The sequence below is a fragment of the Poeciliopsis prolifica genome, unplaced genomic scaffold (genome assembly GCF_027474105.1).
Source record: "Poeciliopsis prolifica strain line A6 unplaced genomic scaffold, Auburn_PproV2 SCAFFOLD002, whole genome shotgun sequence".
In the NCBI taxonomy this organism is placed as follows: Eukaryota; Metazoa; Chordata; class Actinopteri; order Cyprinodontiformes; family Poeciliidae; genus Poeciliopsis; species Poeciliopsis prolifica.
Window position 1 is genome coordinate 19,429,623 of NW_026562377.1, and position 24,438 is coordinate 19,454,060.

The 24,438-nt window shown below is 39.0% G+C and overlaps 1 protein-coding gene across 1 annotated transcript in view; it reads right to left on the reverse strand.

Annotated features, from left to right (window-relative positions):
* Positions 1-4,086: 4,086 nt before the first annotated feature.
* The window catches only part of yjefn3 (YjeF N-terminal domain containing 3), a 44,072-nt gene continuing 23,720 nt past the window's right edge, over positions 4,087-24,438 (reverse strand). Inside the window, exons 2-6 of the mRNA XM_055019912.1 lie at positions 15,556-15,664; positions 8,658-8,768; positions 5,843-5,956; positions 4,982-5,132; positions 4,087-4,746 (exon numbers count right to left, since the gene is read on the reverse strand). Of these exons, the coding sequence (XP_054875887.1) occupies positions 4,550-4,746; positions 4,982-5,132; positions 5,843-5,956; positions 8,658-8,768; positions 15,556-15,664 (682 nt within the window). The 3' untranslated portion in view covers positions 4,087-4,549. The remainder of the gene's footprint in view (positions 4,747-4,981; positions 5,133-5,842; positions 5,957-8,657; positions 8,769-15,555; positions 15,665-24,438) is intronic.

Here is a 24,438-nt window from a genome sequence, read left to right on the forward strand (position 1 = left end):
CGAGAAAGTGGTGGAAATTAAGAATACTAATTTAACTCAGCTCTTTTATAAATCCCTCTTGGCTTGACATTAAAACCGGGTTAAGCAGCAACAGCTGAAGGAATGCTTCCCTTTGGTTTTAGCTTGATAAAACCCAAAGAAAACTGTTCAGTTGAAAGTAGAAATGCATAATGATGCTAACCGTTGAAAACTTTATTGCTAAATGAATCCCAGATGGGAAGCTGACTTGATTGAGGCTATTGTGCAGATTGTTTAAGACGGTTCTCAGACCAATGTAAGAATACCAATGTTTCATACACAGTTATTATTTGCAATGAGTAGAGACTTTAATAAATTCAATATTTTTCACTCAACAATGGTAAAGTTGGCTTTATTGAGTAAATTTCTTACTTTGAGAAAATAGGGAACATGCTATTGTGTACGTTTACTTAATTACCTTAATGAGTATCTTCCTATCTATGTGTGCAAAATATTGATAGAAACACATAAAGTAGGATTAGAAATATAAATAAACACTTGATTTCAAAAGCTGTCACTTTGAAATATGTGGCAGCCATATTACATTTTGAAATCCGTGTTAATGAGCTGACACGCCCACTTGGATTTTCGGCTTCCGGGGAAATTCATGTTTGATTTTTTTTCATGAAAAAAAAGGAAAATTTTGAGTTCTGTGTAAAGCTGTAGAGCACATCTACAATGCTTTAACTAAATATGCACTATCAGCTATTTTCCAAAAAGCAGAAGGGTAATGATAACACAGTGTTGAGTCCAACAAATATACATTCTGGTTAGCGCCTTTGAATGTTTTATTTTTTATCAAACACTAGGGTTCCTGTTCTTAACTGCAAAAAGTTAAGAACAGCAACCAAAATCACATCAATGCTTATGTACAGTAGCCAAATTTAACAGACTGTCAAATGAAGTGAATACTCTTGATCGATAATGACAAAACAATGCCCTGCGTGGAAGCTTTGAATCTTTCCGTGACAGTGAATGGCACTTGGACGTGTGCCGCTCTCCTAAGCGCTGCAACAGACGGAGTTCCCCTTGTGGCAATGTTGTTCCTTTGAAAACTGTTTCCGTGACACTTTGGAGTTTTCCTTTTAGTCCCTCCAAAACACCCTTTCACAGATTTACTCAACATTAATCCTTATACATAACAAAATGTTTGCAACTGGACCAAATCAGCTGACCAAATAACAGTCAAATACCTTGCCATGCACCTTTTTATGGCTTATTCAATTCATTATGTTGAGGTTAAATCTCTCAGTCGAGAGACAAAAGCTACAAATTATTCATTCTCTGAATTAATCAAGAATTAAAAAGACTTTTTCGTAAGCAAGATGGTTGTTTCTAATTGGACTGACGACAATAAGAAATTAAAATATGTTTTCATTTTGAAAATAAAAATAGAATGTGTCTTTGCATGCATTATATTAAAGAATACCATAAAATTACTTAAATCCTTCTCAATAATCACTAAAAAAAGGTTTTCATCGTCACAGCAACCAAGCCCTCCTTGCTGATTGACTTTTTGACTGTTTTGATTTTGAAATACTACAATACATTAAGATTTAGGCAATAAGCTCGGTCTTTGACCAGTGAAATTTCTGACACAAATAAGACTTTGAATTAGCTCCTCCTTCAGCCACCCCATAGCCAATGAAAATGCAGGAAATCATCTAAATCCTGGCACAGGATTAACTTTCCATTGCAGTATTTGAAATAGTTTCTGCAGCAAGCAAGGGTTGCAGGTTACTGCACCTTGTATCAGAATGTAACCCCCATAATTGTGTGTAATATTATTGTTAATACTATTCTATTTTGTTTCTATTGGATTTTGTCTCGCAATTTAACGCACCAGAAAATTGGCCTCTATTTTAATTTTGACTTTTCTTTTGCTACCAGGAACCGCCAGTAGGCGGCTTGTGAGTTTACACGCTGGTTTAGACACCAGAGAAAATATAGGCGTAGAAGAAGAAACCGCAGCTGGCTACACCACTAAAAATTCATTTCTGCAACCTGAAATGAAGCCAATGCTAAATGACGTTGTTTTTTTACTTTTTTTTTGTGAGAAATTGGGTTTATTGATCCTGGATTCTTTTGGACTTTAGTAGTAAATTAAGTTATTTTAAATTTATATGCAGGTTGTTGTTGTTTTTTTGTTTTGTTTTTTAGAACCACATCGGATCATTGTCCAGCTGCACATCACCGCAGGCCTGGACTGAATGTGCTGAGCTCCAGGTTTCAACCCAAGACCTGGGACTGCTGGATCCACTGCCTGCTTTGCACTGGATTAAGATAAGATTTGGGATCCAAAGAAACACATGGCCATTGAATTTGGCAAAGACTTGACTGACTGACTTAAATTTCCAATACTGAACTAAAGAAAGGAACAGAACAATAAGAAATCTGGACTAAAAGAAATCACACTACCTGATGTTAAATGGACGGGCACTTTCTGTTGAAAAAAAGTGTACAATAATATTTTATTCTATTATTAAATATTAAACAGTCTGTTCAGGGTTTTTCTTTTTTTGACAATATGGTTGTTTGTGCTTATTCTCCTTTTTGAATTTAGCAAGAAGACTTAATTCTAACTACAACATTTGAAATCAAAATTTCTCAACTTATCTGTTTGTGATTTACAAAAAGCAGGAGAAAATGTCTTCAAGGTGTATGGAGGCGACATGACAAGTGCTTGTGGTGCCCCCAAGTGACCGTCTGACGCCACCCTGGGCATCTACCCATATGTCCTATATCCAAAACCACCATTCACAGCCTGTTCCTAAACATTGGAAAACAGCTGCATCAGTTACATTTGACTGTATAAATTTATATCAATCAAGGACTCCGGTGCTTATGACTCACCCGCCCTGGTGATGAGCACCACTGACACACTAACGACAGACCCGTTGTTGCCTGAGAAAGTTTTGGACCGACATTAAAGACAGTTCAGAGATATTTCCACAGTCATTTCCCAATTGATTTGGACAGTGCAGAGTGAACAACATTTAAACATTCCTTTTCACTGACTGCCTACACCCACTCACACATGTGCATACTCACCAGGCATTAGTGCATTAGTATGCTGAAGAAGCTCCTAAGGTTGTATAAATACACATTACCTCAGCCGTAAACAGCACAGTAACCTCCGTCTTAAGTCATTCTCACCGAAAGCTGCAGCGCGAGCCTCCACGCGGACAGATCTTCTTCTTGGGCTGATTATAGGCCGATCTCACCTGTTACAGCTTATATTAACAAACCAAACCCAGTTGGGAGCAGGCAAGCAGAGCAACCATATGAGTTCTTTTAAAGAAGCCCGACTTTAATTGTTGCAATATGCTTCTGTTTCAAACTCAATGAATCAGTGGCCATTATTCAAACGCCTGAATGCACATTACTTCAATATCTGATTACTTCAGTGCTTGTGTTACTCTAGTCAGGTCCCCACATGGGGATGGGAGAGCAACCTAATTGAAGACGTACTGTGCCTCGCGCTTGGAATGGTTTTACATTTTGTTACATCAGAGCCACAAACTTCAACATCTGCTATTGGGATTTTTATGACAGATCTACACAAAGTTGTTCTAAGTGCTTAGTGATGGAAAAAAAACATTCATGGTTTCCAAAGTTGTACAAAAATATAAGTCCATTTTACTCTTTAATCCTGAATATGTTTTAATTAGAGTAAATACAACTGTGTTCCTCCACTTCAAAGTTGTGTGGTTTACACAACTCTGTTGGTCTTTCGTGAAAACCAAAGATAAATAAATCTTGTAGTATGTCAGCAAATGTACTGAAAATGTACCAGAGCTTCCAAATATTGTGTTGTTTAGAGTCAATCAATATTGCCATCACTCATGCCTGTTTATAGAAGCAGCTTTGAAAAAAAAAAAAAAAACAGAGTACATTTTGAATTATTATCATTAGTGAAAAAAGTTAAAAACACCAGTCACGTTCCGCCTCCTGAAATTGGTCAAACTTTTCTTTTCTTTTTTTTTTTTTTTATTGGTCAACAAGAAATATCTGAACGTTTTGTAAAAGCAAATGAAGGTAGTGGCAGGTTCAAAAATGACCAAACAATCAAAAGAACACAAATATATATAGTTTTATATATTTATACCCAAAACGCCAACCTACACCACGTTATTTTAGCAGCACACTGAGAGAATAGGGTCCACAGAAGGAGTACATGAAAACATAAAAGCTTCGGAGTTTTTGAAAAAGAGAAAGAAAAAAGAAAAATCCAGTGACTTTAAGGATTAAAAATTTTTTTTTTTCTTTGCCAATTCTGGAAACTAGAAAACGGTGGAATGCTACAGCTCTTACACGTCGACTGACAACAAATTCCTCATGCCATTTCCTAAACATACACGACTCGAAGCCATTGCTCTAAGATTCATCCCTTTACATTAGCTCAACCACACATTTGGCTAATGTGCATTTTGGATCTAAACAGCCGAGATGTTGACGTTGAATTACAGTAACAACCTATAAAATGCGACCCAGGGTCGAGTGGTCACACCAGCTCCTGTGTTTCCGTGTGTTACAGTTCCAGGAGACAGTCCGTGCCAGCGTAGTCTGGGAGATTAAGCTCATATTTTTTCTGAATGTCATAGGGCAGGAAGCGTCCAGCCAAGAAATGCTTTCCAGAGAAGTTTAGTGCACACTTCTTTGGTGCCACGAGTGAGATGAGAACTTCTGGGTTTATCCCATCCTGACTTGGTTCCTCTGCATCCCAACCTGAGAAAGACAAAATGTTAGTATTTGCATGAAAGTTTTTCAACCGGTGCTGAAGTTGAACTTTGATGAACACAGACTAAGCTAACAGCAACGCAAGATTTATTCTTCACGTCTGAAACCAGACCTGGAAAACTCCTTTTTGGAAGCCAGGGCTCCCAGCCGGGTGCCTTGCGGCTCATTTATCCTGCCTTGTTGTTGTTGGCCTTAAGTCAGAAGCACGTTATTAAAACCTTACCTGAGGGCACATCCACACTGACAATGGGAATCTTGATTTGCTTTAGGGTGACCAGGATACCAGAATATGGTTCCTTAATATTGGATGAGTCTGCCTCCAGGCCTAGCATGGCATCGATCACTAGGTTGTAGGCATCATTGATAAGCTGCACCTGAACAAAGATGAAATGATAGTTTTCTTGTTCATACACTTCAAACAGAACATTTAGCCGAAGTCAAACTTTTTTTTCCCATCCACTAATAGAAAGGTTGTTTACTGGAATCAAACACTCACACACACTCTGGTGGGAAAAGAAAGTAAATATGTTCCATTCATTCCTAAGATATTTTTGTTTTGATGTCTAATCTTTTTTATCTATGTTTCAGTATGAGAATAATTTAATCGCAGGTAAACCATTAGTCCTGCTTCAATGATTAAATTACAAATACTATGAAAAATGCATGTTTTATATATATATAATATCCAATTATCCATTGGCTAATGGAATTGCCTTTGGCTGAAATAACTTCAGTGAGACAGTTGTTAAAGCCAGTTGTTAAAGCCATCGACAAGAGTTCGAGGAATGTTCATTCCAGTTCTTGCTTTCAGCTGTGAGATGTTTTAAGAGTTTCACATATTACTCCAGGACTTTCCATTTCTTAATTCTCATCCACGTACTGGTGGTTTGTAGTATTTGTGGTAGTCACAGTAATAGTGGTAGTAATAATAGTTGTAGTTTTGGACAATGGCAGCATTGGTAACATCCATACATGTACAGGATTTGAAATAAGTTTCAAACTAAACCAACTGTAAGCACAAATGGAAAACAGTTTGGCAGGACAAGGTTGAAGATCTTGCAAAATGTACTCTGCCAAATCTGACCTCTGTAGGGAGATAGGAAAGGAAAGGGATGTCCATCTTCTCACACTGAATTGTGAAATCCTGGTGCAGGCTGTGAGAGGAACGTTTCGGGTGATAGATGGTGGGCTCATAATCCTACATCAGAAACAGAAAAATCATGGAAGATGGAGAAAATGTCGTCACAAGAGAGAAAAAGGTTTTATTCCAGATTTTTGCCAGTGCTTTCAGCAATTGCTAGCAGGATTCAGTGTGGAAAATGTCTTGCAGCACATTGGACCAGCAGTTCACTGCACAGTGATCAGAAATTGTGGTTTCAACAGTCTGCTTCCTGTATAAAAATCCCCGTTATAGCTGGAAGCTGAGACGAGTAGAAATCCAGACACCTTCTGTCTGAGAGGTGTGTGATGCTCAGCAGGAAGCACCTGTGACCATGAATTTTTCACAGTCACAAAGATAAATCTTTAAAAGTCAGCAGGATGAGTGTGAATTAAATGATGTTGGTTCATGTTTATATTCCCTTTCCCCTTGCTGTTTTCACATTAAGGGAGACTTTGTCGACATCTTACTTTCACTGAGAAGTGAACATGGGTAAACTTTTTGTTGTGGGACAGTGGTAGTGTTAGGATGGAGCTACAGGCTTCATACAACTCAGTCCTTTGATTTGGGAACAGAAACAGCGTCTTATTTGTTGTCACATTAGACAGATGCAGTGTTAAGTGTTTGGTTTTAACCCCATCTGCCCATTGAGAGTCCAGCTCGTGGTAGAAATGCTCTTGTCAGTACACCAGACCATAAAATAGCATGCTGAGTCACACTGGTCCGTGCTGCTCAGTGGAAATGAGGCAAAAGAGCACAGAATAACCGCAACACGGTTTTTCCTGTTAACGTAGCTCTGTGTTAACGATCCCTTAATCCATTCCCTTTTAATGTTTGTTCTGAGGATAGATTCGATATATCTGCCAGTATGCTCACAGCAAGTACACTTAATCTGTATCTGTGGTTCCTATTTGAGTTAAAACCAGAGTTGGCAGTGAGTGTTGATTTGGTATTTTGAGTCGTGGCAAATTTTTCACCAAAACTCTTTTTTTTTTCTTTTTACCCAATGCATTGTAATTTTCCATATGAATTCACTTTGTGAGTTAAATTATGTCGGTTTGTGTTTAAATTTCCCTTTCCCCCTTGCTGGGAATTACTGTTGAGGAGAAAAAGTCGAGAAGAATAGATTTTGTCAAGGTTAGTCACTGGACCTGGCATTTTGTTTGACCTGTGCAGAGGTCGTGGCTGCAAATTCAGAGAAACTGAAGAAGAACTCCTAATGACTGTTTGCACAGTCATTAAGACAATAGCCAGGAAAAATGGTGCAGAAAAGCTATTTTCCCGTAAACGTTCACATTCACCAGCGCCAAGCTTCCAGCCCTTGAGGGATGATGGTGCTTTGTAGAGTTTAGTTTTCAAACACATGACATTAACGGTAACAGTTTGTCATTTTCCTGTGAAAAATTACTAACTAAAATGACACATGACATTAAAAGTAATAGTCATTTTTCTGTAAAAACAGTAAAATGTTCCACATGTAATAATGTATAAATAGTGTGTGCAATCTTTTGTCATTTCCATAACCCAGCATTAAAATGTAATTAATGAGTAAAGTAGGGATTTAAATAATTTATTATATGACTAATATTATAAAATTTCAATGAAAAAATATAATCCATTGAATAGTGAACTGCATTGGCTTATGTTGCAGAATGAAGTGTTTTTTTTTCTTACTTTTATATTAGCTTTAATAAAAACGTGTGAGCTTTGTTGTGCTGAATTGTGTTTTCTTTCACATCAATGAGAAACCTCATGATTTACACAGGAGTCTGATACATCAAACTATTCTGCTTGAGGAGTTCTGGGGTGAACATATTAACAAAGATTTACATCTTTAATGCAACATGTACATATTTGTTGAATACTTTTGGCTGTTGTTCTTTTAAGTCTGTATACTCCAGTTAAGAGTTATTCAGTTACTAAATTAGTTGATGGTTATTTCAAAGTTTTAATATTCAGTTGAACTGATTCAGCCAAAATGAAGAGTTTTCAAAAATAATGGTGTCAAAATCTTTGTTCATTAATTCATTATCCTGTTCATAATCTTGTGAGGGAATCATATGAGAGGATTTAGAAGAGAAGACCCCATAAAGACAAATTTTGCCTGCTTAAATCAAAATCCCCCAAACACGTTTGTAATCCAAAACTATTCATGCACAGTGAATCTACCATATCTGAGATTTGCATTAAGGTGAATGAATGGATCCCATACTAAGCCAAAAATCTTCAAACTTCATCTCTGACATTTCTCCACTAATAAAGTCAAGGACTAAAACAGGATAACATTGCACATTTAATATGAGAGATGCTAAAATTGTCAGCGATATATGGAAATGATGGATCACTGCTCTTAAAATATATTGTCTTGACATGTCAGTCAGCCCTGCGTCCCGAGCTCCAGAAATAACTCCAACATCGCACTGGGGGGGTGAGGCAAAGCTTCAAGATGCTTTTAATGGGAGTAACAATGGCATGATATCATCATGACTGTCTGAGTGCCCTTGCAGAGAGTGTAATGGGATAACTGCTTCAAGCCGTTTACAGGAGCTGAAATGAAATTCTGTAAAGCACTTAGGGCCTGTATACAGAATCCCCTGTTAGTCGTGACACACTTTAAAGTTTGGAGATTGTTTTTCATTCATCTGAATGACTCACCAGGCTGTTTTTAAGACCGTTTCAATGAATAATTTCTCAGACTAGTTATTATGCACTTTAATATGTTTGCTTTGTATTTACTTACGAATATGCGGAGATGTCGGGCACACACTAGGCCAACGGAGCCGTTTTGATCTGGACCGCAGATCACCAGCACTGTCGGTTGCTTCTTTGATAAAGCACTCAGTGGATAGGCCTGAAGGGGAGACATAAATGTGAAAGATAAGTAAAGGAAGGGAATGCTATTTCTCTTACACAGCTCAGACATCATCCTCTCAACTCCGAAAAAACTTGGTCAGCAGGAGTTACAACAGCAATTGTGTCGACTAAAAAGTACTTTCAATTGAATCGGTTCCACATTAGTGCAGTTGAGCTAGAGCAGAAACATGTAAACAAGAAATAACAAAGGCCCCAAAACAGAACCGTGAGGACCACCACAGTGAAATCAGTTTGAAGAATTTGAAGCAGCCACATGGAATCAGTGATTTCAGATCTGGTGGTCTTTTGTATGACAAGTTTAGGTAAGCAGAAAAGTTCAATTCCCTGTGCCACTTTACACCCGAACATTATTTCAGACTCTGAGCAGAACTTTTTTATTTTAATTAACCGCCAATAGTCCTGACTCAGATGTGTTAAGAATGCAGCAGTTAGCTATGCGGCCGTCATCTTCTCAAGAATATTGGTGCTAAACGCTAAAATAGTTCAAAATTATAGCATCAGATCGCTTCTGGCACTCAGACTTGTGGTTCTCATTCAGTGCGGGTTATCCGATCTTTACCTCAGGCTCTTCATCATTCTTTAAATATTAGGCCACAGAATGCTGCTGCTGCCAGTGGAGGCTGAAAATGGCACAAGCTGCACTGTATCTATTATAGACAGTCTATTATCATTAAAATAACCCTGGCAACAGCGCAAAAAATTCCAGTTCACTCTTCACAGGATGCCTCTGTATATATAACACACCTTCTGTCTCCATCCCGACTTCTGTGGGCTGCTGGCATCTTGTCTTGTTTAGTGGCTTCAGTCTCCCTTGTAAATCACCCTGCACCTTCTTAAAGCAGGCAGGTATTCGCCTGTAGGGCTGTCTTACTGAGAGACCAATCGTCTGTCTCTCTCAAATAAACCAAATTGCTGTTAACGAGAACGTCTTTGAGCGTATGTACACACTCACTTACAATAAAATGATCCTCATTCATTTCACTCTGACTTTCCACAAATTCTTCAAAGTACTAAACATTGAAAAGCAAAATACTGATTTATTATATTATCAAAAAAGTTATCAGTTTACATTTTACTTTACATCATTTGGGTTTCTTTCAAAACCCAAATGATGCTAGTCTTCTTCTTGCTAGTCTTCCCTAAAATCTTAATAGTGCCTCTTTTGACAGATTCTCCCATCTGAACTGAACTTTTCCCTCTGAATTACCTCCTCGATGCTTCTGTGATTAAAACGCTTCCCTGTCCAGCCTGTCAGATGTCTGCGGTGTTTCTTGGTCCTGATGTTGCTGTTTGTTCACAAACATAATCCAGCAAACTTCTGAAGAGTTTACAGAACATTTGGATTTATTTTATGATCGCAGCACAGGCCTCTCCTATTTACTAATTCTATCATTTCTGAAGACAGTACGAGGCATGGGATTTTATTTAAGGGTATCAGGTTGAAGGAGTAGGAAAGGTGCAGGAATAAAACTGAAATCTAAAGTTTACTTTTCTTCTGCTTCCCAGTTACGCTCTACTTTGTTCTATCATAAAAGACAATCAGCAAAAATAAAAATAAATGACAAATTACAAAACTTAGTGTGAATATGTTTTGAAAATGTTGACTATGGACAGAAAATTACATTAACTGTTGTCACTCACAGCTATATGAACTAAAAAAAGATCAAGGAATTTATTATGGATCAAGTTTTACACCTATACTTTGAAAGTGTTGCTTGTTTAAAAGTCGATGGATTCTTTCAGCAATAGAAATGTGTTTTATCGTGAGCAAGAAGTGTACGTGGCCTAGTTAGCAGCGCTCATCCATCAAAGCAATAAAATGCAGACTAAAATTCCTCCACTGTGTATAAAACTCATCTACCTCCATCTTCAACACAGTTTTTCACCACAGCAGCAAGTTCATGCGGGGGAAACAGGCCGTCGTCCACGTTGGATAATTGGATGGATAACAAGACTCCGAGCGCATTAACTAGAGCGATGAATCTGGAATATGGGAACCCGGCTGTTATCTCCATCATAACAGCTCAGCGGAGAAATAATCACGGTAACTCAATGAGATCTGAGGGAGATTGTTTCGGCTGCCGTGGGCCATGTGGGATCGATCGAGGGGTTTAAATTGGGCGTCTGGGTGATGACTGAGATCAGCACGCAATAAAAACCAGAAGGTATTCTTTATACTTTGTAGAAACAAAGGAATGTGATTGTTTGCTTCTCTGTTTGTCAGTAAGTTAATTATCAAGGCATGCATCAATGATAATTAAACTTGGACAAAATACTTTGTATTGCTAAAATAAGATAGCGATAGATGAAATTGTCAATTAAATGAATGGTGTGGCCTATTTTTAGTTCTCAGTACTTTTTAGCATCACCTTTTGCTACAATTAAAGCTGCAACCCTGCTCTGCATGTTTTAAATACGCCCCTCACACCAACTTAAAGTTAATTTACGGCCCTAAGGAAACAGATGCATGGTTATTTTTCTAAGATTTTTTGGAAAGAAACTTGTGTGTTTTTGTGTAAATCATCTTGAGTCAATGCATTCTAGGAAAACCTATAAATGCAATTAGAGCTGCAATGTTTGTGTGGTTGTCTCGCGACAAGTTTTGTAAACCTATAGACTAAAATTTTCATTCGTTCTTTCTCAATAAGCATCTTATACTTGATCGTATTGGATGTGGCAATAGGTCTATTTTCAGTTGCACATAGGTCTGTGCATCGATTGGGGCCATTCTCGTGATTGTTGCGGGATTTAACAGCTTTTCTTGTCCTGAATTGTCCTGAATATAGCTCCATAAATCTCCCAAGCTTTCCTGTCCCATTTGGGGGGAGAAGGGGATTCTTGGTGTCCTACTAAAAGTTAAACTTTCACTTTTTCTCAGGAATTGACATAGTTTTAGCTCAGATAATCTTTGAGCTCTAGGTTGTGCCTGTGCTGAGGAAAAGTATCATCACATCATGATGCTGCCCCAACGTGGGTCACTGTGGGAATGGTGTGTTAAGGTCGATATGCAGAGTTTGTTTCCGCCACACAGCGTTTTACATCTGGTCTTAAAAGTTACACATTTGGCTTCTCTGACCAGAGCACCTTCTTCCACATACAGTATTTGAATTGATTTGAGTGCACTTGAAGTCACAGAGAACCTGCTGTAAACTGTAAATAAATTGAAAACGTCTCTAATTTACGGTAGAATACCAGCAGCTGTGGTTGCCTATGCAAATTACAGTAACACTTTAATTGAAGAGCTCTGCATGTGACTGACAAAACGTCATAGACATGTAAATCTTCATGACTGTTGTCACGATGTGTAATTTGGTAAATAATGACACTTTCAGGGCAAAGTTGCACTAAAAGTTGCATTAAAAGTCCATGAAAAGTGTCAACTGTGCATTTAAAGTGTCATTATTTACCTAACACTTCATGTCAGCAGTCGTAAACATGTTCATGAGAGGTGTTATATCTGTCTTATGCACACCTTTTGAATAAAGTGCGACCCAAATAACTCAAACTGAAAAAAAAAAAAATCAAGATTTTTATGGCATACTTGTTTAGCAGGACGCAGTTCATTAAAATAAATGGTTAATTATAAAAACATAAATATAGTCATGGTCTACTGGACTCCAGAAAGAGTCTACAGATGCCTAAAAGGGCAAGAGGAGCAACATTAAGACTGTTCAAAATATGTTTTTCTTGATTATAATAGTGTCTCAAAGGGAAGACAAGTAAGAAAAAAAAGCTCTCAAGTCGTCCTTCCACACTGTCCTGAAACACACACCATTCCTAAGCGGGTCTAAAAGCACACATTAAATCACAGAAAGCAGGACATTTTTTTTTAGATTTTTTAGACCAAACACTGGTCCTGCGGCTCCTGCGAGCTAAAGAGTAATTTATTGTTGCGTGGCAACACAAATGTCTCCTGTCTCCATTCAGGTGTTGAAAACCCTCAGACTGATAAAGAAACATTCGATCTGGAGCTAGTGGTTGTGGCCACTGCTGTTAGAACACTAAAGGGATTACTTTCAGAGAACCTATAATCTATCTGGCAACCCGGAGTGTAGGTGTGTGTGAGAGAGAGAGAGAGAGAGAGTGTGCAAACGCTTGTTTGTGTGGTGGCCAGCAGCAGCAGCAGCAGCAGTGGAAGCAAGCCAGCAATGAAATCAGTGAAATCAGACTGTCTGCTGCTCCTTCTACTGTAATTGTCCCTAAATAGCAGTGATGTCATGTTCAGCAGCAAGCGCTGCTGGCGGCTGTGGGCAGCCGTGATCTGCCGCGTCCAGGCCGTGTTTGTCTAGTAACACTAAGCTGTAGGGTCTGCTGGTGGAGGGCCAGGCATGAGGCCAATGGTGGCTGATGATAATAGAGGGGAAGTGGATGTGGTTGGTTAAATCACACACTATGAGGGGATAACATAAAGGCTCTGCTTCTGACTGATGCCGCCGCCACACAGCCCTGTTTAAATGGTAGATGACTTGTACTTGTATAGCTCTCTATCTCAAGCCCATAGGTCCCCAAAACGCTTACACTGCATTCAGTCATTCATGCTCACATGGTGGTAAGCTACTGGACAGTAGCCACAGCTGTGCTGGGACAGTCTGACAGAAGACAGGCTGATATGCATCGGCGCTACCGGGCATCTTGCCCAAAGACACAACGAGGCCGACAGACCAGAAATTGTATCAGCAACCCATTGATTGCGGGACAAACTCCTACCACAGTCTCCACCATCAACCCAGTTTAGTGGAAGGTGCCTGAGGAAGCTGCCGTTACCGAGCCTTTTGAGTTAAGTTGCCCTTAAACTATAAATGTGTGTTTCTGTGTGTCTTTTCTCTCTCCTCCCAGTGAAGCAGAGTTTCATGCGTCTTGTAGCCCACAGTGGAATCCGGCGTGGCAATCCACCAACTCCGTGGTCCAGTCAAAGGCAACCACATGTGTTCCTACCAACTCTCCCTGACACACACCTCATCCTGAAAGCACCGCCACACCAGAGAAGAGGCGCGCCATTTCAGTGGCTATGTGGTTTTGTCGTAAAGAGTGCTTTCATTGCTGCCAAGGTGTTAGCTCAGGTGTCCTGCCCTGAGGTGTACCGCACAAATGTTTGGATGTAAATGTCACCCAAATTTCAGAACACTCGCTCCACATTACAATCAGACATTTGTGTGGAAGTGGATGCAAATTAGGGGAATGTAAGTAGCAGCAGCTGTGACTTCTTACCCTCTTGTACAATCAAATGGACACAGGGGACTGAGATTTGTGTTGATTATGGAGGCTTAAACTGGCGGGTTGAGGAGAGCGCATCAGAAACTGATGACCTTTCAAAGTGGTTTGCCAAGAGATGCAGCGTGGAGCTTTTTTTAATGGATTTGCATAAAACTGCGTTTAACAACCCTGCACTCTCTGGATAGTTTGAACTTTTAATCCATCTTTAGTTTTTTTTTTGTTTGTTTTTTGTTGCTGAAAATAAATGTAACTTTTTTTTCCAATTCTGTTTTTCTCTTTGCAGACAAATAAGATTGGATTTATGTTTCCTATTGCAAGAGAAAGAACATGACTGAAAAAGTCTTAAAGGAGTATTGCAGACTGAAAAAGGGAAACTGTAAGATTTATGACTTTCATTGAGGAAGCATAAGTTCTTGCTAGAAAAACACCAATAAAAATCCAACTGTTACTTTAAACACAGTTATATAATAAAAATATCTGTGCGACAATCATTGCACACATTGACAGTTATTGTAAAATAATTGCAACAGAAGCATTCAGAGGTTATAGGTGATCAGATACAAAAAAAATTAATTAGTAACTTATTGCTGCTCTGTCTGTTGAGTTATAAATGTGACATGACTCAGAGGCACATTTTTTTTTTTAAAATAGCTGAAATATGGCTAAAATGTCTCCTAACAGCTATCTGGTTATGCTCAAGCCCAAGCTATAGTCAAAGCAAATTATTCAAACATATGAACAAGTAGAACTGTGATAAAAAGCAGAACAAAAGGACCCAAGTTTATTTTGATAACTTTCTATGTTGTTGGGGGGGTTTGAAACAATGTCGAGGTCGGACACAAATCTAAAACATGTATGTGTATTTTAATGTAGTAGTACGATGCAAATAAGATCATCTGTTGGTGGGTACAGATGATTTGCCCCACCCTTTTTGAAAAATATGTTGTTTTTTTTATATTTGTTAAAACTGTCACCCTGTCATGACAGTATAATAACATGAAAAAAGGTCCAGCTCCTCCACCTCTTTCTTTAGCTACTATTGCCATCTGAAGAAATGCACCGCTCCTGGTCAAAAACAACCAATCAGGCCAAAGAGGCGGGTTCTAGCGCTCTCAATCAACGCTGCTCAATATTCTAAACAATTTACCATTCCAGAAAAAACGTTTATCCGCCATCATTGAAGGCTATGCTGCCTAGCCTTAGCATTTGTGGTGTACCTGCTGTAGCATAGAGCAAGGAGGATGGGGTGAGCGTGAGCCTGATTGACAGCGCTAAGACCCTCCTCCTGTCTCTGATTGGTTGTTTCTTACTGAGTGGTGTGCTGCAGGAATACTGGGAGCAGTGCGAGAAGGCAGAGTAGCTCAATATTTTTCATAGATTATTTCTTATATTATTCTGTCTCTAATAATCATTTCAACAAATATATTTTTTATAAAAGTTACAAACTGTTTTTTTCCCAAACTGTCATTCACATGTTTCCTGCAAAGAATGCAAGTAAACAAAAGAAGAAAATCTGATTTATGTATTAACAAAACTTTTTCTATCCATACCTTAGTGATGGCGAGAGCACATGCTTGTCCCCAAAGCTCTATGAGCTGCTGTTGTCCAAACTTGTAGTCTCTCAGCAGTTCTGTCTCAATAGCTGCTGCATCCCCTTTGCTGAAAGAAAAAAAAAGATAAGGCATAAAGTTTATAACCCTGCTTATGAATACATTTCTGAAATACTTGTAATTTGTGTCTGTACAGCCAATAGTAATGTTATTTCTGTGGCCATGGAGGTTTTCTCCTGCTTGGTGATTTAGAAGCGTATTTAGATACCTGGTAACTCCAAAGCTTAGTTGGGGTTTTATCTGTCTCTTGACTGTTTGTGTTGGAGAGTCAAGTCAGTGTATGTACAGAGGCCTGACCCAGGTGAACCCGAACATCCCGAGTTCCTTCCGTGGAATGATGTCAAGCTGAAGTAGATGATGGAGTAGTGAGAGTAGACTTAATAACATGAGTTGCATATGCATATGCTGTGCAAACACATGTGCATGCATATTCTATGCGTTAGGAGACGAGAGCTTCCAGAAGCTTCTTGAGATTTATTCAATCAGTTCCGAGACATTTCTGTGAGAAAACTCGTCATTTTCAGTACGATGTGGTCAGGAAATTTAAGACCGAGCCCTCTGCTTAATCTTTCACAAACGGTTCGTGCTTCATGCAGACACATGGAAGCATCTTTAATCTTTATGTATTTGGGACCCACTGAGAACATCTCTCTGACCACGCTTTTGTTTTATATCCTAAAGCTGCGTTTTCTGTTCTTGATAAAGCCTTTTGGCATGTAGGATTTCCTGCTAGATAAAGCAGATCAGACAAGCAGCAGCACAGCACAGCACTGCCATCTAATCCTCAGTGTGCAGAACAGGAATGGCAAAGACCCTACCCTCTAATTTTGAGCGTCTGTGAACAGAATGCATATCCCTTCTACTCTACAGACACCTTGTGGTCCTTCTCAGTACTGCAATCTCAAAAACAAACTCATGATGAAGCAGTCACGGCTTAATATTTTACCATTTTTTGGGATTTCAGATTCTCCTCTGGGGAACATAACAGGGGCTGCTGCATGGGGGATTAAAGTGACATTACCGTTCATGAAGCGGTTCATTTTGCTATGGATGCCCCAAACTAATATGAACCGATGAGATTCGAATCAATGCAGGAAATCAATGACGTGTATCTAATCAGCACTTCCTCAGCAAGTCGCCGCACTAGGCTTCAAACCTTTACCTCTCAGTGGTAGCTGATAGGAGATCAAGAGCTCTTTGTGCCAGTACCTCTGGATGTGCTGTAAGCGTGTCATATTTCTTTGTGTTACATCAGTTATGTTCAGTTTTGTTACATCATGTTTTCATCAAAGAAAGAACGCAAGAGCAATAACAGTACATCAGAGGTTAATGTGACGTTAGTACATGCAGTAGATAAAACGGGTTCAAATTATCAGGCATTTAAACATGAAATCAAATCAAGAGAATATCCCAGCAATGCAAATGAAATATATTTATATTTATTTAAAGGGAATGACATAATTTAAGTGATTCCTTTAAAACTTGAATTGCTCAAAAGTAGCCAAAAGGAAACATTTTGTAGTCTTAAAATCGGTGCTGATGCTCTCAGAGTTGTCATTCAGCTCCACTAGTTTCAAGACAATCTGGGACACAACGATGAAGCAGGTCAATTGTTTCGCTTTTGCGGAAGAGTTCAAGTGAAAACCTAAATTTATGTCTTTTCTCTTAGCTCTCATTTCACACTGCCTTGGCCTAAAATTGCCCTAATCATTAAAAACATGTTTAAAGTTACAAACTTAAATTTAATAAATTTCTACATAATCATGCCACCACCACGGGTCACTATGGAGATGGTGTTAAATGAAGAAAGAAAGAAAGAAAGAAAGAAAGAAAGAAAAAGAAAGAAGAAAGAAAGAAGAAAGAAAGAAAGAAAGAAAAGAAGAAAGAAAGAAAAAGAAAGAAAGAAAGAAAGAAAGAAAGAAAGAAAAAGAAAGAAAGAAAGAAAGAAAGAAAGAAAGAAAAGAAAGAAAGAAAGAAAGAAAGAAAGAAAGAAAAGAAAGAAAGAAGAAAGAAAGAAGAAGAAAGAAAGAAAGAAGAAAGAAAGAAAAAAAGAAAAGAAAGAAAGAAAGAAAGAAAGAAAGAAAGAAAGAAAGAAAGAAAGAAAGAAAGAAAGAAAGAAAAAACACAACTTTAAATGTTCTTTTCATTCAGCAGTAACCTTATTTTTGCAAGTCAAAAAGACAGATTCAACGGTTGCATGACTAATAGTTGTAGAAAAAATCTGTCAAATGATTCTTGTTTTTCAGAGTTGCTAAGGGCTTCTTGGCATGTGAATGACTGAATGTAGTGTGAAACGTATTGGGGTCCTTTGCACTAGATAAAGTGCTGTACAAGTACCTTATCTTGTTCAGCAATAAATAAAGATACATTTACTTTAAATATATCCGCAACTTCATCCTTAACCTGTGTACTTTGTGCTTGATGACGATGTTTGCTCACTAAAGTCCAGTCATTATGTGAGACCTTCAAGGAGCCACTGGAGATAATGTCTTAAGGTAATTTATTTCACTGAGTTGTATTCCTGGTTATCATAGTGAAAGGGAATAATTACATTTGCATGCCACAGTTTTTAACTTGCTTTTCTGCAGTAAAGGGAGTTCAGGAATATTTTGGCAATGCAACTTTTCTTTTTCTCTTGGTCTCTATACTGTATGCTGACGTGGGAAGACTGTAACCCTCTTTTGGCTCCTTCTGGGTTTGTGTGTGAAGGTCTGTGCGCTTTGTGTGTCAGCACGCCATGTATCCAAGTGGGGCTCCTGGCATTTACCTGTGCCAGTGGAGCGGCAGCAGCTGTCACCCACGGCTCACTTCAGGGATGTTTCCTGAGCCACTGTGACAAGCTGATCTTTGGAAAGTTCACCTCAGTCCGCAGGGTTTGCTCCGTTTTGCCGTACGCACTGGCGCCAGCGTGCCCTGCTGATTTTATTAGGCTGCGCAGTTCTGCATCACGATGAGTTATTTTGGTTCTCATCAGGCTGTACATTCAGAAAGAGTCTAATAAGCGGCTCGGCTTGCTGTGGGATGGGCGAACATCTCAGTTTGGTGCTGCTGGATCATAGAACAAGTACTGCTGGTTGACCCGCAAACTATTGATCTATTGATCTCATACATTATTGACAGAACAAACTGTTGTGGGTTTGCTGCTCGGGAGCTGCCAGTTTTAGCAGGGAAGCAGCACATGTTGTTCAGGACAGATGGCTGCGTTACGCCATGAACTGCATGTCTTTTCAATTATCAGTTCATATTCTGCTAATCCTAACTGGAAACAATTAATTTCGGAGCAGCTTTAATAGAAAGCAGAACACATCTCTTTAAGATTTTGCACCAAATAGTTGTTCAAAATGAGCCACAGCATCATCATGTGCAAATAAGCAAACTGTAGCTAAAGAAATAAATATATATCATTCCCTCATGAGTATTTCATTCTGTTGCACCTGCAGCTTCTGCCAGTCGCCTCTCTCTGGAGGGAAAGTTAATTTCCCCATGCTGCGCGCGAAGTGCTCCTGTTATGTGTCACCTTCGGTCAATCGACTCATCTACGATCCCACCTACCTAATGAGTCTGTTTACCTTACACATGAAATGAGATAAAATGAAACTTTAATGACCACGTTGGGGAATTTAGGCAAGTGGAGCAACAACCAACTGTGTTTGCTGCATAGATAAATAGAAATGTGATCACGTGGGGGAAAAGAAGAAGAAGAAGACAAAGAAGAAGAAGAAGTAGAAGAAGAAGAAGAAGCACTCACAAATGGTAGCAACACATGTTTGAAATGATCCCGCTGCAGAAAACAACGCAATATAGTAAATCGTTATATCACTGGTGCAGTAGATTCAAACAAGCACTGCTCACACCAAAAACAAAAAAGAGACAGAAACAGCTTTTAACCCTGTACATGGTCTCCACCTGTGAAGTATCCGCATCTGATGAGAGATGAATCCACCTCTGAATGTGAGATGGGGCTTCCATTTCTCTAGGCCTTATTACTGGAAGACAGAAATAGCCTCAATCCACCCCCACTCTCACTCTGACTGATATCCACTTTTCCAGAGAGACAGAAATTTTCAACAAGCACACAATTTTTCTCTCTCTCCCTTTCCTGGCAGAGCTATGTTATTTATCACACTGGCAGATTGTTTTAAGCCAAATGACAAAAACTGACATCAACGGTATTAAGAAAGCGAACACTGTGTTTGACTCTGAGAACAGCACGCTCAATCTGATACATTATGAGGATTTCAGCTGCAAGATCTTAACAGCTACTGATTGTTATGTCATTTTACAAGACGCTAATGTTGTTAGGCAATGTACGCTAATGAACATAGTGGTATATTAGGGCCACATTATGAAAAAAATGAAGTCATAATATTACAAGGAGTCATAATGTTATGACTTGTCATGATATTATGACTTTATTTCCACATTATTTTGATCTTAATCTCATATGACTTTATTCTCGTAATATTATAACTATTCTCTTAATTGTATTTTTTATTTTCTTATCATGGCCCAGATACTCCATCGTAACCAAAACATGGCAACAGCAATTTCTTCTTAGCCACAAAAATAAAAGATAAATATGTTAGTTTTTATCTGAAAACAATTTTTTGCCAAGTGCTTTGTGGGCTTGAAACTAATTATTGGAAATTAGTCCCTGCTATTGCCATTCACAATTAAAATATTCAGTCATTTATAGTCGGTATAAATAACAGCCGTTCTGTGAAGGACGTCAAGCTCAGCAGAAATTTAAACCAAATCAATTGCCCAAGCTGTGAACATCCCACTGAAAAAAGATATCAATCAACCACTCTAAACATGCTTTGAGATGACCTTTGACCTAATCCAAAGGCCAAGCAAGTAGGGCATTAATCAAAACAACAGCCAAGATGCCCATGATCACTTTGGAGGAGGTTCTGGTAGGAGAAACTGTTAGCAAGGTATTAACCATGTAATTTAGAATAAATAAACTGAATTTACTGAAGAGAAGCAAAATGGAAGATGTTGAAACATCTTCCATCTTCCATGTTGTTGAAACAAGCAGTTCCTGTGAAACTGGTCACAGGTCATGTGACAAACATGCACTGGTGAGATGAGACAAACACGTAGCCTCCTGGGGTCGGCATGCAAAACACTACTCTCCAGCTCCAGCGGCCGTTTTAAGAAATGGCATGGCCATAAAGAAATAAGCTCATCTGCCCTCTGAGAACGTGTCCTCTGCATCTCAGGAAGAGAGAAGATCTGACTTCAGAGCCTGAAGAGAGGCCTGAGAAACAAGCAGAAAGTGGCAGCAGCAACAGACCACCCAAACTGCTATTTTGATATATGCGAAAGATCATTTGTGACGAAGCAGCAGCTCAGCTTGAGTTCCTGCTTTCGCCAGTCCACAGACATCGCCACAGTTGAAGCAGAAACAGAATCCTGCAGGGATTATTTTCTTTAGCAGGAATAAGGAGAGTCGACCGAGTTGATGGGAAGATGGGTGGCGCTGAGTACAGGACAATACTGGAAGGGAACATGGTGGAAGGCTGCAAAAGACTTCAGGGTTGCCCAGCCAAGCAATGACCGTGAACACACAGCTGATGAGCTCCCTAAATCCTAAACATGAGTGAAAGCAGATACACAGCCTGCTCTCTCCCTTCTGCTTGTTCTCGAGCACAGTTTTGCTGAAAGGAGAGATGATGCAACACAGTGGCAAGCACACACCTGACCCAACGTATTCTAAACCTGCTTCTGGCATCAAATTTAAAATGGGTTGAAAATGCTGACTAAAACAGCAGTGGATGTGTTTTGCATGGTATTATTGTCCATTTAATTCATTACACTGAAAGATACAGAACAGTTTTTTTTCTGACTGACTTTAAATCACACTAAATTGTTCCTGTTTTAACTACAATTATGATGACCAACATTTTTTTTTAATTAATGGCAGAGTAATAAGAATATTTTTGTTTTCTTCAAAATGATAAGTTCACATACCTGTCCTCAGTATTTGGTAAAATTGCCTTTTTAAAAGTTAAACTCAGATCAGACTTGTTCAAGCGCAGGATTTTTGGAAAACACTTTCAAAGTACAGCAATCTTCTCTGGTGAAAACATCTGAATCAGAATAAAACATTTTCACCATTTAGAAAAATATAAATATTTTCAATATTACTGAGCTAAAAAGAAGAGTCGTTTCATTTTAAATCAGCCATTAAGGGGGGAAAAAATGTTTTTTGTTTTACATGCAGTGCATGTAAATATCTGGTTCTGTAGCTAAAAAAAATTAAGAAATAACAGAATGAATGATTTTGGGGCTATTAATTTCATGTTTTGCTTCAAATGTTGAAAGGCGAGTGAGATCCTAAGATTCTTTTTGGGGCCTTCGCATAGAGCTTTTGCTGCTCCTAAATTTACTGCTTGCAATAAACTGAAGTGTGTCCAGACGGGTAAAGCCATGAGTGTGACTAGAATTACTGTGGCATATTAAAGGGCAGGTAATAATTAGTCAGAGAGTACAGGAGAAATAAAAAGACGCAGTTCATCAGTTTCAAAGCTCCTACATGTTTTCTCACTGATTATCCTGTCCACCTCCTGGCCCGCCTATTACTCCACACACCCAAATGATACCTTGAAAATAAATGAAGTTCATCATGGAGGAGCATGTTGGTGAAAAAGAAGCACATCTTTCATCTCCATCTATGTCTTTGTTTTACTCTTCTTTAATTCTTTTTCTCTCTATCAATGCATAAAACACAGTCATGATTTAGCACACGGAGTTCATTTAATTGATTCATTTAATTTTTTTATGCTTTTTTTAATGTAGTTGGTATCAATTGGCTTCTTTTGCTAAAATGCCTCATCTGCACTATGCAGTGTGAAAACTGAGATAGTAAAAGATTGTTTTTTATTACATGAAATAGTACATAATTTGAAAGTGGGAGAAAAAGAAGACACAGCATTTAAAATTTATTATGATTCTTACAGTTTGGAATGGCATCTTACCTAGCCTTGCTTATACCTTTTATAACAGCTGCAAATCTTTTTGGTTGTGTCAGACTTCTGTTCCTCTGGCCACTATCCATCTTTACATAAACTCTAACGAGCTTCCCTGTTTAGGACAAGCGTCCTCAGAGCATGATGCTGCCGCCACCACGTTTCCCGGTGAGGGTGGCGTTACCAGAATGTGTGCTGTGCTTAATGCTTTGTGAACTAACTCAACTTCAAGCTTTTCTACAATCCAATCCTTTTAAGCATTTTCCTTGTCTTCATGGTTTCAGATTTTGAATTGTATAATAAAATTAAAAACAATAAATCAGTCTCATCACCGCTTACAAATGCATCCATGGAAATTCTGAACTGTAATATGTTGCTTTTCTTCTTCGCATCGATCACGAAGAAAAAGAGGCGACTTTTGAGATTCTTCTTTCCTTCATAGATATAGCTCAGTTATGTAGGTGTATTAAAAAAGTGAACACTGTTCTGCCTCCTTCCCTTCACAGCTCCTTTCTTTAAACCCCAATTCTGCCTTATCACCTATCAGCTTCCCCAGTTTACGCTTTTTCATTTTTTTTCCTTGGATTATGTCCCTCGCCAGGATAGCCCTCCCTCACACTCACCACGAGAAAGATTTGCACATCACTGGAGCAACAGGAAAGACTAGAACGAGTATCAAGAGTTGACTTTATATCAGATTAAACATGGAACCTGTAACTGTTTTGTTTTAGACTATTGTTTTGAATGTGTACAGTTTTTACTGATAAATATCGATTTATCAGTAGAACATTTTAGGTCCAAATTCTTGTGTCCGGTTTAAGAAAAGCTTGTCCAGTGCTGAAACGCATGTGGTCTCTTTGCTGTAATTATTCTGTGATTAAAACCCGGCCTTTCCCAGGAAGCATGTCAGTAAGTTTGCATCTAAAGCAGCATCTGTCGGATCAGGAGACCTTTCATCTTCTCACCCATCCCCTGGAGAGTGTCTCCAGGAAGATCTGCAGGATCCGGCCAGGAGATGATGTAAACGAGGTGAAGGAGGGAGAGCAACAGAAAGGCAGCGTGACTCAGAATCAAATTACACACAAAAAATTTTTTTTTGAAAACTTAGCAGGATGGTTCTCTAGACCGAGAAGCAAATCAGCGTGAAGCCGCTTGCAAAATGAGAAATGAAATATCAGCAGTGAATTATGTGTCATTAAACAACAATTATCATAACAAGGAAAATCATGTTGTTGTTCCAGAGGCATATCTGAAATTAAAAAGCCTCACCTCACAGAGAGTTGTAAGGTTTGTCTGTGTTTTGTTTTTGTTTTTTTGACAGCTTGTTGCGTATTTCCATCCGACATCACACTCTGATTGTTAATCACATCGGAGCGAGCCAAAAGGCCATCAGCGTGTGCAACTCATAACGTGCTCAAATTACGCTCAGACTTTTACGTCTGTATGCTGGAAGCACACATACATTTTATGTGTCTGTATGTATCGAGCATACAGACACATAAAATGTTTCCCCTCCACATAATTGGACGGCTGAGAGGATCAGGTGCCGAAGCCGTGGGGATGGCTCATAAACAGCCTCAGCTGGCAGATAGGGAGCTGACCCGGTGCCTCCATATGGTCTCGTTCTAACCGCCCAGCATGAGCGCCGTCATGCTGCTCAGTTCTTATCAAATCAGGATGCCGTGATTTGGTTTGGTCCCGGTCTTCTAGGGCCAATCATTTAGGACTTGGCTTCGTGTTGCGTGTGTATGTGTGGGAAATGCATACAACCGTCTCCAGCTCCGTCATCATTCCAAATCAGGCTTAATCACTTTATCCGCCAGCATACGGCTCCTCATATCCGCTAGAA